Source organism: Seriola aureovittata, chromosome 9 (genome assembly GCF_021018895.1).
Source record: "Seriola aureovittata isolate HTS-2021-v1 ecotype China chromosome 9, ASM2101889v1, whole genome shotgun sequence".
NCBI lineage: Eukaryota > Metazoa > Chordata > Actinopteri > Carangiformes > Carangidae > Seriola > Seriola aureovittata.
Window position 1 is genome coordinate 3813155 of NC_079372.1, and position 15367 is coordinate 3828521.

A 15367-nucleotide genomic window follows, 5' to 3' on the forward strand; every position below is an offset into this window, starting at 1 on the left:
CTATGAGGCTATCATTCTTGACCTGGGGGCGACACCCTCCCCCCACACATCTTCAGTCGTGTCAGCTCTGCCTGAATAAACTTCGTATGTGTGTGTGTGTGTGTGTGTGTGTGTGTGTGTGTGTGTGCGCGTGTGGTGAGAGGGTGCGCGTAACGCCACGCGTAATTATTGCATAAAAATACTGCGCAATAAATGTCAACATTAAGAAACAGGGTGCCGGAACTATATCATTGTATTCATGCTGTCAGCGTTGAGTCGAATAAAAAAAAAATCAACAAACACCTATAAAACTGAATAATAGCGACTCCACGTTTAATATTCTGTTGAAATTTTGAATTTGTTGCAAAATTATCACAATAAACAGTTCAGTGAAAAAAATCTCTCTCAAACCTAACGTAGCATGCGTAAAAGTGTCAACACCCAAGCACAAGTGCAGCCTCACTAAAAGGAACGAGTCATCACATCATGAGGAAAAATAACTATTTAACTGTCGCACATTAAAATATTATGTCTAACTTTTCACCTCAGTTCCGGTGCAGTCTACTCCTGATGCCCCGGTTTGGTGAACGATCGCAGCCCAAACTCTGTGTCAAAGCCTCGGAGTGTATGTGGAGGATATGCGCCCTTTCTCATCTGTCTCCTTACGCACTGACTGCTGTAACCCTTTCACTCCAAAACTCAGCACCGAACCACGAGACCCAAGTTTGCACCCAGAATAAGCGGCGTCTGAAAAGTGTTTCGGTAACGGTAAAGTGCCCCTCTCTACGCGTGAACCGCGAGGACAGTGAAGCTTGTTCTTACCTTTGTGTCTAATACTCCGTTTCCAATCTTTGGCAGTCTCTCGTCCACTGACAAACTGGAACTCATTGGGGGTGAGCCACTCACCCCTGTATTTAATTGAAGGTCCCTTACTACCTTGACACAGTTTATTGATGTAAAGCAAAGCCTTGTTTTCCCCGCACTCCACCTCGATGCACGGCTCTCCGTTATCGAAGAAGGGCTGAAAGTCGGGGATGGAGGAGAACCTCTCCAGCATTAAGTCGTCCGTGTGATGGTGGAGATGCTGGTGATGCAGCGCCGAGTCGTGGAGCCCCAAGTACGCGCGGTGATGGGCGAAAATGTGGTCGTAGGGCGGCGGATGCGGGGTCACCACGGGGATAGCGGTGGCATTTAAAGGGGCCAGGTATTCGGACTGGTTGAAAGCAGTCAATGCCATGTCGTCTCCATCCAGCCTCTCCTTTTTGATGGCAGGCATGTTAGAGGGAGCCGAGCGCCGATAACAAGTGAAAAGCTGCTCGCCCGATCCAACTTGAGCGTCCTCTCCGTCTGTGAGTTGGGCTGACCCAGACTTGGAGACGCGCCGCTTGGTTTTACGCAGAGCCCCCGTGTCGCCGTGAGACAGCGGTCTGTTGAAGTTGCCGGATAGATGCCCATTCAGTAGTTTCCAGCTCGCAGCGGCAGCAGCGCTCTCCGCCAGCCTCACAGATCCTACCTCCCACATTTAATCACACTCGCTCTGTTAATACCTGACATGCTGGGCAGCCCTGAGCCCCGGACATTATGTTACCTACGGTGATCATTACCAGTCGCAGCCACACGTCATGTCTCTTATTTCTTTGCCTTTGGGGAAATTAGAAGTAAGAGATTTTTTTAATATTCACTGAGTAGAGGCTATTTTTTTAAGTCGGCTATCTTAAAAAAAAACAAGACACGTCGACTCAGTTATGGGGAGTTTGCACGTGGCCAAGATTCAATTTCACAGCCAATAAAGACATTAAAAGAGAAACTGATACATTTCTCCTGTTAGGATAATTAAACTAATGTGGCATATGGCATTAATCAGAAACATAAGCCAAACACATCAGGCTTGATATCCCTGAGTAATATTTGCGCAAAATGAATAGAGTTGAAAGTTTGGAGAGAGTTGTTTTTAACCCCTGTGTATGTCGTTGAAGTCACGCTGAAGTTCACAGACCCAGACCAAACAAGATTTGCACTCTCCGCCGCTTCTCAACTTGGCCCATTTAAACAGCGGAGGCTCGGCGAGAGCCACACACAGAGGAGGGGGGACTGCGAGGGACGGCGCTTCAGGGGTAAACGGAGGAACCATCATTAGTGAGGAAGTGAACAGTCATTTCCACCCATGCAGCTGAATCTAAGACTCTTGACAGCTCCCTTTTTAATATTTACAATTTAGAAAGACCATACATTGATTTCAGAGTATTCCACAGTGCAGCACTTTTCCTGATTTAATAGTTTCCTCATGTAAAATTCAACCTAAAATTATAACTTGTATTTTAAACCCTCCTAACGTCAGCCATAAATTAGGCTTTCCCCTTTCAGGCAGGCAGTTTCTACACTTGTTCTACCCCCCAAAAAACAATGACTTGATCACTTATAACAATTGATGGTAAAACATTCTTAATCAAATCAGACCTTCACCACTGAATATACACAAAGAGGTCGCCTGGACTGCACATGTCACAGGATACTAGATCTGCCTATGAGATCAGCCGCAGGTCAGCACACTGGGTGTTATTGTTCTCGTTGTGTATCTAAATCCAACCATCTATTTGTTATACTCCACCTACAGCGACACCATCTTGGTGCCTCTCACCACATGAAACCACTCACCTGCTGCAGCTGCTTATGTGAGCCGAGCTAACACCGCTCAAATGTGTGTGCGGAGATGTCAGTGCTAAACCACTCCTCAAAATGTTCTACACAAAGTGATAGTTGAACTTGACAAATCTTGAAAAAAATGTTATTTTTTACGTTTGTTTTTTTTTTCTCTTTTCTTTAGAAGTACAGAAGAGCTCTGTGAAACCTGTTGATAATCAAGTGCAGTCGGTCTTTACTTTACCATGTTTATGGTATGGTCGTGTGATATTGGATGGGAGATGCTTAACTTCTGTCAGCGGAAATGTGCTTTTTGACTCACCTGAGTTCTAAATGAAGCTATTTTCAGAAGATAGGTTTGTCTTATTTAATGAAGACCAACAATTTAATCTTAATGCGCTTTTGTGGTTTAACAGACTGTTTTAGCCTAAAGACAACTTTTATTAAAGTTTGTTCATCTTTAACTTTTACACTAATAAAACATAACCTTAATCGATGTTCTTTGAATTGCATTTTGATTTAATTTTGGGTTACGGGCAAGCATAGGTATAGGAAATTAGGTACAGATCATATGTGCAACTCCTGCTGCATGTTGCTTTAACTGGAGTAAAACCTCCTAAGCGTGGAAGCACTTTCTCTCCACACTGTCTGCAGGGCATGTTCCCCTGAGCTCCTGGAGCTCGTGAGCAGGACCACATCTGACCCCCATCAGTGGAGAACCACCCAGGTGGATCCACCACCGACACATGGAATAGCCATTCCAGCAGCAGAGGTGGGGTCCAAAGCGCTGTGTGTCAGGGGCCTATAAATCAGGCCAAACTGCCTCTGACACACACAGGAAGGAGGCACACCACACCGCAGGCGGAAGCGGTGCACGGGAAGGCCAGAGACCACAGGCTGGCCAGAACTGGTATTATGCCTACAGCCAAGACCAGGCAGGCAAACACATGGGCCAGCTACATCACCAAAAATGATGACGGACTGTAGATTGACATTTTTCCTTTTGGAGCTGAGGAGCTGTGATGACTGAAGGTAATGGAAATAGTGGGTTTGTGGATCAGGAAGAGACAAAAACAGATTTTAAAATCACAGCTTAAGAAAAGAAAAAAAACAGTGACCTGACATCACCTCTTCAAAAGTTACCTGTTACGTTTACAGTGAACACAGCCTGAAAAATGAAATCGAAAGGCAACATTTTTCAACTAAACAATAATGTCACTTCCCATATGTTGGAGAGTACACTGAACAGTAGCACTGACATAAATCATGAGCTGCTGACATTTATGGTGTGTGTTTACAAAGCCGTTTCTAGGAAGTGGAACACTGCATTTCAGATGAGAAGCTCTTTGATTGTGTCTTTATCAAACCAGCCCTCGCCACATCGAAATGTCTCGATGGAAACCTTGTTGATGCATGCGTGGGCGCTGGAGGTTGCACCATCGGGAGAGCCCTGATGAAACTAGTCATAAAGGGGACACCCGTGCCCACTCCTACACCCACGCCCTGTCCCTGATTGTGACTCATGCTCGGTGGCTCATCACGGAGGGGTTCCCCAAACTTGTACAGTGACGAAACTTCAACTTTCACATCTTCAAAAGTTGGTTCGTGTTAACTGAGTCGATTTTTCCATCAGTCTTTGTCTTTTTTTTATAAAAATGCTTGATATGATGGGGAAACCTTGTTTAACCTTTCTACCTCACATAACCTTTTCTTACTTTTACTACAGTGTATAGGAGTCCTGTGCATAAAAAAAAAAAAGTCACACAAAAAGTCACACAAAAACCCACACCTGCTCTTTACAGCCCATGAATTTACAATGAATTAGGAAATCCCAATATCATATTACAGTAAACAGTTACTTCTGTTTATATTGCTGATCTCTTCTCACATGGAACAGTTGAAAGAGATTTTAATTCTAATCCAAGACTTCGGTGAAGCATGGGTCTGAGAATCTAGCAATAATATATTTAATCTGATGATGACTTTTTAACAGGTGTGATTTTACATTTCACAGCAGAACTGATGAATGCCACAAGAAAAAGTACATCTCCTACTCTGATAATCTGAAATGGGTTTTATTTTCTGCAGTGATATAATGTACTTTCTGTTGCTAACTTCTTCAGTCAGTGATCTCCTTTTGTTTCCCAGGAAGCCTCTGAACAATTTCCACAGAGGTTGACTCTGTACGCAGCTGTAGGTTTCAAATATACACGAGGAGGAGTGACAGCTGTAGCAGAATGACTTATTCCAGTCAAGTGACAACAACGTGAGCCTGTTACTCAAAATGCAACAATACAAGCTACTCTGGGGACGCTGGTGTCTCCTCCTAACTCATATATTCTCAGGGTCTGACACCAAAACCATCAACATCTTAAACTGAGGCGTTGGCCAAATCTCATGACTAGATACCCACAGGAACTCATCTACCACCAAGGATGGATTTGTTCTTTTCAGGTGGACAATATAATTCATATTGAGAAAGATCATGACCCTTCTACTATCACACTGTCACCAGTATCACAATAATGTTGTGGAGTTTCCTACATATATACATACATTCAAACTGTACGTATGACTTTGAAATGGCAGCTCTCATACTGCTGTAAATGTATTAGACTAATCTCAAATACGATTTCTGCACTGTGGTACGTGTTCTAATCCGTCTGTTAATACTGTCTACATGTGCACAGGGTTGCTGTCTGCCGTTTATAAAAGTCACTGAAACTGAAAATGATACAAAAATCAGTTGATAAAAATAATACATGATTAAATAATACAAAATTTGCCTGTTGGAATGACATTTCCCTTTACAGTATGTAATTATAGTATGTCACGTAGATGCAGTAATTTTGAAGATTTGCGTGGATGGTTTTATTATTAATCAGCATTATCATGGTATGTGGCAGACTATGGTGATTAACTCACAACTAATGATTATTTTCATAATTTATTTCACTTATTTCTTGCTGCTACCTGTTACCTTGTAAAATGTCTAGATATTTGATCTATAATGATATAAGAGAGAGAAACGCAGCAAATCCTTCCATAAGAAAAGATGGAACCTGTGAATGTTTGGCACGATCATTGATAAGTGACTTAAATTACTAAGTGTTGGCAATTAATTATCTGTTGATGTACAACTCAATCAACTAATTATTTTATCATTAAAGGTGATAGTATGAGATAATGTGTTGAATAATGTGAATTCCAGCTCTACAACGTTTGGCTAGTTTAAAAAAACAAAGAAGGAAAGGTATATCTCTAAACCAAACACCTGTCACTGGACTTAGTGAGATCAGTCCTAATTCTGCAAACCATAATGGATGTTTACTGAAAATGTCGAGGACGGTTACTTTGCCATGTAATGAGGTACAAATTCTGTCCTTCTTCAAAACGCATTTAATGCATGTTCCTTCCTCTATTCGTCCGACGGGAACCCCCCTAACACGGCCCCCGCCTCTGCGCCGTTGTTGGCAGCAGCCCCGGAGCCGCAGCGCTGCCGGCGGGGGAGAGAGGTAATAAATAACCCGGGGAGAGGAGCGGAGACCGCCGGGCGGTGCACAGTCTGACCTGACAAATACTCACTGGAAAACCATCAGAGAGCGAGAGCCCACCCCTAGCGCTTGGAGCCAGCCTTTCAGACATGAGCTGCAAAATATATAGGCCTGCCCCTACTGGAAAAAAAGAAAGGGAGACAGACAGAAGCGTCTCCTTCTCTCCCCCCATCCACAGCCAGACACCGCCGGAGACACGGCGAGAGTAATTAACTATTTAAAGCAGAGTATGAATTTCTTTAGAAAGCGTACGCAGTAAGTCTTGTCCAATTTCCCCAAAGAAATATAAGAGAGGATAAACACGCCGGAGAAAGTTAAAGAAAAAGAAAGAAACTTAAGTTTTGCTGGAGGTGTTTAGCTGAACAGATTGAACCCCGTTAGTGTAAATTTAACCCACGAGTTCCACTTCTCAGGAGACTGGAAAACATCCCAACATGTTGTCCATAGTTGATGACCTGCTTTGATTCCCAGTTTATAATGAACCCCTACAGGGTTAGTTCACCCAAAATTACAAAATAATATATTATCTCACCTACCTGCAGTGGTATCTAGCCACGCAAATAGTTTTGGTTTTATCTTAACAGGCTTTGAGGAGATTGAGATATCTGTGAGGGATTTCTACCACCAATCCAAAACAATGGAAGTGAATAGGATTTAACTTGTGGTGCTCACAGCGCTCCTCAAACCTCACTGTCAACAGGTTTCACGTTTCTTTGGTATTAAGTAGTTCCAGTGTAAACTGTTGATGTGAGGTTTGTGGATTATCCAGAGTGATGGGACAAGGTTTTTGGAATGAAACATTGATGCCTTTTAAAATATAATTTTCAATGGTATGAGTGCCTCAGAAAAAAGTCCATTCAGCTCTATTGTACTGGTTTGGTAGCAAAGAAAATTACAATCTGATATCTCAAGACTTCATCTGAAGATGAAGTCTCTTCTATCTAGAGAGCAAATTAAACCAAACATATCTGCATGGCTAGATACCTCAAAAGGTAAGTGCGAAAATGACTTATCTGTACATTAGGTGAATTAACCCCTTAAATTCATATATGTGAATTGCAAGAAATCCATGACAAGAAATTGCTAATGTATGATTCTTCAAAACTGATGGCAACAACAGTATTACTGATTAGGGAAAGTTAGAGAAAGATCATGATTATGGCAAATCAGTGATGGTTAAGGCATGGTTAGGGTTAGGCATCTAAAATACTGGGATACGGTTAGGGAAAGACAGTGGTGATTGTGTGTGATGGGACACAAACTCTGGTCTTCTGCATGAACTGGACATGCAATACTCCCCCATCAGCACCCCAATCTCCTCACTCTTACTTTAGTCTCCCTACAAAAAGGGCAAATTGAATGTAATCCCTATGATACTGGGCCGTTCAAAGAGATGACCGAAACAGTAATGTATCAAATTTCTGGGACACCTTGATTCTAATTCACAGGGCATGTATCTTCCTCTACTTTGTCTACACTTCATTTATGAGCTGTTTGATAAAGAGAAGAAGCTAGACAACACCTTCAGGTCAACCTTCTGCTGTAGCTGTTCATACTCATTAGGTATATTTGCTCCTTTAAAAAGGTGCTACCTTAGCTGACTCATTCTCATTCCATGTAGACATGAAACTTCTCAGGGGTCCTGGAGGGAGTTTAGTTCCCCTAAGCTGGAATTTGAGGAATTTAATATCAGAAAATGTTTCAGGGGGGATACAGTCTCCGGGCTTTTGGTGCGCTATGTTAGCAGACATGGAGAAACATCACACATTAGAGGGGAAAAATGTGGATCAGAGTGCTGAATGTCTGACAAGAGTCTCTGGAAAGCACTAAATTTGGCATTTCAATACCCTCCATCTGGTGGTAGTGCTAAACACCACATCATATTTCAAAACTTTTCATTCTCAGTATGTGTCTCTAATTGCTCACCAGGCGGTGTTTTTGGCCACTGTGCACAGCCTCTGAACACCAGCCCCTTTTCAGTAAGGTTTAAGTTGAATTTCCCCTTCGTTTTAGGTTTCAAAACATTTTGAACAGTGTATGGCCCTGGAAGCACGGAGACACCTCTGTGCTATTTATATGGTAGAACTTGGGCCTTAAGCTAAATCTTCACCCAAACACTCGTCCAAAAATTCCCCAAAAAACTGTTTTAAAACTGAACAAGTATGGGAGCACAGGACTGTAACTCCAGAATTTCAGAGTTGGCAAGCAGGCAGAGTAACATTAGACCCTGGAGGGGGCTGAGGGGGGTTTATGCTGTCGTGCCGGCGCCCTTGGCCTCCCCCGGCGGATCTGGGGGGTCAGGCGGCTGTCTGTGATCCCACACAGCGGCTCTTCCACATGGGATTTATTTTCTTGCTGGATGGGCAGGCAGGCGGCCCAAGAGGATTCTCATTTTAGACCAGCGTCTGTAGCTGTCAACGCCAGCCGACAGAGGCGAGCGGACACCCGACCCCGAGTATCCTCCCTCAACACTCCCCTTTGGACGCCTTCCCCTCCTCCCTCTATTCCCTGTTCACACACAAACACACAGCACAAGGACAACACACACACACACACGGAAAATAATGATTTCACAGCCTCTCATTTTGTCTAAATGAAGCTTTCACTCGTTATGATGATGCTGGAAATTATAAAATTATAAAATTCTACATGATTTTTTTTTTTTCAGTTTTTGTATTTAAACACATTTTGCATTTCAGTGGTCCTTATCTTTTCTCATAAGGCTCAGTGGTGAACTCAAAGCTTCAACGAGCGATGAGCCAGGTCTATCTAGCAAAAAATGCACAGCGTCTCCCCTTCCTCCCCAGCGCCGTTAATAATTTGTGTAGTAAAAGATAGCGTGCCTCTCTGAGTTTGTGGGAGTTATTGGCACAGTATTCCCCACCATATTTGTGCGAGGCAGTGATAGGAACATAAATTATTTCTTATCTCTTCCGCAATCCATTTTTCAAAGGGCTCACTCTGTGTTTGAAGGGTAGCAGCGCCAACAGCCAAAGCCCAGATAGTAGGCTACATTAGCCTTCAAGAGATTCGACTTAGTGATTTCAAACAATGCAATAAGAACAGAACTCATTGATATGAGCAGTGCCATATATGACCATGATTTAATACCAAATTAGGCGCCTGGAATCCAACAGAAGATCAAAACAATGTCCACCAATACCACCACTACAAAGACAGACACAAGTTAAATGCAGAGCAGTATAATTGAGGATGTAGGTGGTAAGAGCTGGACTGTTACATGTCCGATAGATCCTAGGAAGTTTAGTGGTGGCCCAAAGTGGACATATTGTGTACCAAATTTAACATTTGAAATGCTTTCACTGTATTAAAAAGTGTTAGTAGCCACCAATCTATGCAAAAATAATAAGTCCATAGGAAAACTGAAGCCTTTGGTAGATATTGAGATTCAGCCCTCTGAACTGAGCAGTGCTGAAAGCACAAGCAAAGTCCTTGTAAATCACTTTTCCACAACAAGGCTCATTTGGTTCTTACCAGAGGTCAAGAGTTTTTCTCTTCATGCTGTAAACAGAGAAAAACAGACATAAGAAAAGTTTTAAGGGAAATTGAAAAAGTGGAATAATTACTTGGCCTGGCCAGCCCTGTGAACACTGCTGTGCATCACGGCATTCAATGTGCATTATTCTTTGGAAACTCTGCACAAGCGGTGTCAGCTATCACTCTCAGCATTTTGGATATATTCTACAGTTCAGGCTGATCTGCAGAGACAAAATGACAAATGATAAATATCAAACCCTCCTCTGCAAACCATTAATGTCTGCTTGCAAAGAATAAACCCTAGCTCTCCCAGCTACTATTGATTTTTTCCCCTGTGTGATGTGAAACCAGCAATCAGCACTGCGGTTCGAAATAGCCCTGAAACTGGAGCCGAGACGTCGATGAGTCGCCAACACATTTCAATTAGCGAGCCGCCCTGGCCGATCTCTCCCCCGGGGCACAAAGCACAGAGGGTCAGGCACACCCTGCCCAAGTCCACATATGGTCTTGTGTTGGCTCAAATGAATCTGATAAGACACTGTGAGAGAATTTATACATGCCACAGCCAACTATTTGTCTATTTCTAGATCTTTCCATTTAAGTGCAAAACACAAACTTATGTGTTTGCAGGTCAAACCAGCCTCAGCCTCTGAAGGCTTCCAAAGAGTGTGGTTTGTTTGACATGGGTTGTTTCCGGCAGAGAGATGCAGATTGAGTGGTGGGACAAGACTTCACTGCTGCAGTATGAACCAGCAGCTTCTCAAATTACATGTTTTTGAGATGTAAAATAATGGTCTGTCAACTGTTTAACTCTTATTTATTTGAACAGCCCATCCAGAAAATGGTTTTCATTTATAGTGTGCCCATGGCAATACTATCCACAGCTTAATGTTCTGTACTTGTGCAGACTATCGGTGTCAGCGACTTTCATAAAAAGTATTTCATGAGGATTTTTGTTTATTTTTTGATGTAACAGCACAGTAAGAGGACATCTCACATTTACAGTGCTGAATTTATCTTTGTAAGTTAAAAAGGATGCTATCCAACCAAACTGCCTGTTGTTTTCAAATTAAAGGTTGGGGACTTGAAAAATGTAAACAAGCTTAATGATTTCATCTGAAAAGGTAAAAAAGGCAAGTGACTTTTGAAACAATTTCACTTTGTGAGCCATATTTCACATAAGTCGAACTGATTCTAATTCACTTCCAGTGTTGGACTAATTATGATTAGGTTACTGACATCATTAACTCAGCATATTATTATTGGGGAAGGTGTCATTGGTGCTCGGCTGCCAGAAAATCAACAGAAAATGGTTAGATCCATAACCATGTTTTGATTCTTGAAGCATTTAGCTCCTGATTTAAATAATAATTTCGGTAATGTTAGGTTATTTTATTGGAGCAAAGTTCTTGTACAGATGCTGGTGTTCAGACCACATTACAAAACTTAAGCTTCCTTTGTTAAATGTAAAAAGGGTTTTATAGAGTAACATGTTTAGATTTCTCAAAGTAAGAAAGTATCAGACAAAGTATTATATCTGCTCTGGTATTGAAAAATTTGAAATGATACTCAGGCCGAAAAGTCATACAAGATAACTGGATGAAAAATGTTTTGTGTCTCATTCGTAGCCATGTTGTTTCATTCTCTGACAGCTCTCATCAACAACAGCAGAATGGTGCTGGCGCTGTGTGTGCATGAATGTGTTTGTGAGTGCGTGCTGTATAGAGGGGCCGGGGGTTACAGTGGAGCCATGGGGCCACAGCGACAACTCGCTGCCCCCCCCCTCTGCCCCCCGTACCCCTCTGGCCTTTTGCTCCTCGCCTGGCTGGCAGCCCTGCATCAGGCAGACACACCACAGGCTCTGCTACCCCCCCACCCCCCCACCAGTGTGTGCGCACACGCAAGCAAGCAGGCGCACGCACGCACGCACGCACACACACACACACACACACAACACACACACCACTCGCTCCACTACCCCCCGCTCTGGGCCGATCGATGCAGCTCTTCGCCTTTCATCTGACCAGAGCTTTAGAGGAGCTGCACTTCCTGAAGAAAACCCAATACAGCACTCCTTTTCAGGGTAGCTTTTTCTGCGTGTGTCTGTGTGTGTGCACACGCACTTGTGTATGCACTGCTTGTCTACATGCTCATGTGTTCATGTATGAGAATGTGTAGGTGTAACAGGCAGAGAAGGAAAGGTTTCGTGTGAATTGGCATACTGTGATAAATCAATTAGGAGAGAAAGACATATATAGGGTTTATTTGATTGGATAGGTGTTTGTATGAAAGACACACAGTAAAACGATACACACACATATATATATATATATATATATATATATATACACATACATACATACATACATACATACACATATATATACACACATACATATATTATATACATATCCATATAGACACAAGTTTGAAGTGATGCTAAATGGAAAAGTAGAATTGTTTGATCAGTGCAATATGAGAGTTGCTTTGCCCATTTTGCCTTGGATGACCTGAATCTGAGAAAACCCTGCGCGCTCATTTTATGGGTCAATTTTTCGCTGGCCCTAACTTTATCGAAATATGAATACCTTACAGCTTCAGTGGCCAAGATAAGTTCTACCTGGGCTGACTCTCAAGTCTGTGAGAGGGAAGTTCAGTCTTAGTGGAAGATTCTCATAAATACTTCAAAAGCAGGAGAGGTAACATTCATTTCTCTCTCTCAATTTCTCCTCTACTTATCTGACAGCTTCCTGTGTTGTGTGAGGACTGGGTTTTAACTCTGCCTCCCTCTCTCCTCTGCTTCTCCTACAGATTCCTGTGTTGTTTGTAGACAGGGAATCCTTACTTCCTGTGTGGAAAAGGGAGACACTGGCTGAACCTCTTCACTCAGCATCCAGGTGTTAAACAAGAGAGGCTGGTCAGGTCATGCAGAGGTCACATGAATACATGACCTCCTGGGACAAAAGCAAACCACGTGTGGGAAAAATGTTTAGAAAGGCTGGTACTATTTCATAAAAGATAAGGTCAATAACAGAGCTCTTCGCAGGTCCAAGATGTAAGCCAAAAAACAAATTCAAAACTCAAACAAAATGATGCGACTGGGAACCAAATCTGAAACAACCTGTGTTTAACTGGTCTTTTGCTCTGGTCAGGTTTCAGGTGCGAGAAGAGGAGTATGCTACAAATAATAGAATCTCTGAAATTAATAAATAACCTAATTTTACAAGCTTTACCTCCATATGCCAAAAACTAAATCATTTTTACCTTTATTGGCCACAAAAAGCTGCTTTATATAAACTGAAGCATTTAGGAGTCATACAAATGCATACACAGTGAATGGATGTACTGTAGATTGGCACTGTTGGTATTATTTTCGGCCTACTGAAAGCTAGCTGCATTAATCAGTAAAGGTATAGTTATAAACAGTACTGTGCAAAAGTTAAGCACTTTGGATGTTTAGATTCATCTCCATTACACAATCCCAATCAGTGAGGCATCTGACAAGTCCCAAATTCACTCTGCAACATGACAACGAACCCAAAAATACAGCCAGGCAGCCAGTCGTAAAGAACCATCTTCAGTGACAAGAAGAACAAGGAGTCCTGCAACAGATGGCCTAGCCCCCACAGAGCCCTGATCTCAACATCATTGAGTTAGTCTGGGATTACATGAAGAGAGAGAAGACACTGAGACAGACTAAATCCACAAAAAAAAACTGTGCCAAGTTCTCCAAGATGCTTGGAACAACCTACCTGCCAAGTACCTTGAAAAATTGTGCACAAGTGTACTGAGGAGAACTGGTGCTGTCTTTATGGCTTTGTTTTTTAAGGTAGCTCGTTAATCAGAAAAGACCCTCCCATTGATTCTTTGGCTTCCTCCCCTCTAGAAGAGGCCGGGGTCAACAATCATTTATTAATGACTTACTAACGTCCGTAACTGAAGGCTTGATGGCCACACAACAAACAAACTTTCATTACTCAGTATTTTTCACTTTACAACAAGCCATTAGATGTGCAGTTAATAAATGTGATAGACTCATTAATAAACGGTTCTTGGCCAGGATCTTCAGCAGCCATGTTTGAGAAGGGTCAAAAAATAAACATTCACAACCCGGCAACCTGAAACGTTCCTTCTGTTTATGCTTTGTAATTATTCAGCTATAAAGCATTAATAATAATGATTAACTATAAATTACATCTGTAGTGACAATTTATAAAATAATAAATCTGGTCAAACACAAACCAAGTAGAAGAGCTGGATAATGGACTCCAAGATGGCACAATTTGTTTGAACAAAAACTGCTCACCTGGAGAACACTGTGCGACCAACTGCACAATGCATGCTAGTGCTTCCCATCTCGCTTGGTCCCAGTCTGCCCATTCACTTCCACTGGGATGTCGTCATGACAATAAAAATGTCTTTTCTTGGCTTTGGGATGGTTTTGCACATATTGACCTTCATGGATTAACAATTACTTTGAAAATTAATAATTGACCTTGTTTGAAGCCGGATGGGGAAAACCATTCACATCAGCCTTCTGGCTGTAATTTCAGGATGTGTGAGAGAAAATGGCAATAATTATGATTTACATCCGAATAGAATCCAGCTATATAACACTATTACAAACAATTAAGCACGTCAAGAAGCAGCTATACAGTGTTTGAATCTTATTTCACTTGTTACTGAAACACTACAAATACAACATGTATCACATGACAAAGATCGCTAATTGAGGCTTAATTTCCAATTACTTGGGGTAACTACAAGGATAGCAATGAGCATAACCTGCAAGAAGGTTTTCTCATTCTTCCCATTCTGCTGGCGAGAATACAATAAATAAAGTGATTAAAAAAAAGTTTGCTGACCAGTCTGGCACTGGATCAGAATCAAAACTAACAGAAAAATTTCCTTCCATTTTGCTAGAAAATATGGGATCTGTTTTTACACAGGTACATGCACATGCTTTGCACACCACCCACCTCTCAGAGAAGCTCAGGATGTTGTCTGCACAGATGTTTAGTCTGCCCAGAGCGGCACACTACCTTGTGTTTTTATTGGCCACTGAACCCATTGAGGGCCACACTGCTTTGGTCACTACTCACCCCCACCCCCCACCCCCCACCCCCCACTCCAGCCCAACCCACACAAACACACACCAAGCGTTTGAGGTAGAACGTCAAAAGGATGAAGGAACAGGGAAGGGGACAAGAGGTTGGAAGCAACTGAGCTGCTGCCAGATCCACGGGGCTGCGGACGGGGCCGTATAAACAAGACTGAGTGTGGCCACCAGGGAATGGTACATTGTCCCAGTGGAAACGTCTGGCCCTGGATGACTCAGCCTCCAACACAGCACAGGAGGAGTGGAGAGACATTGCTCTGTCCCAAACACTTTCCAGACTATCCAAAATAGGCCTGTTAATCGCAGCCTGATGGTAACCAAATGTCAACTGACGGATGAGAGTCTTTGTCAGTTGTAACGTAATTTCCCAGTCAAGACAGAAAACTTCCAAACCTGCGTTCAGGCCTGCAGCACATGACCAGAGGCCATAAATTTAACATGGGCATGTTCATCTTGTAGTTATTTACCATGAACATAACTCATGGGATGATAGCACTCTATTAGAGCTATGTATTTATGAAGGTGTGTGTCCTGCATGTGTGTTTGCAAAGACAAGGAACATTTTTAAATTCCACAT

The 15367-nt window shown here is 42.4% G+C and overlaps 1 protein-coding gene across 4 annotated transcripts in view; it reads right to left on the minus strand.

The window, feature by feature from the left end:
- samd11 (sterile alpha motif domain containing 11) overlaps positions 1-15367 on the minus strand; it is an 83354-nt gene that overhangs the window by 48392 nt on the left and 19595 nt on the right. The window contains exon 1 of one of the 4 annotated variants that reach the window (XM_056385656.1): positions 802-1987. The exons of 1 other annotated variant lie outside the window; for it this stretch is intronic. In XM_056385656.1, the coding sequence (XP_056241631.1) occupies positions 802-1501 (700 nt within the window). In that variant the 5' untranslated portion in view covers positions 1502-1987. Of the gene's footprint in view, positions 1-523; positions 748-801; positions 1988-15367 lie in introns of those variants that run through there. 2 more of the 4 variants (XM_056385658.1, XM_056385660.1) reach the window with 2 other exon arrangements.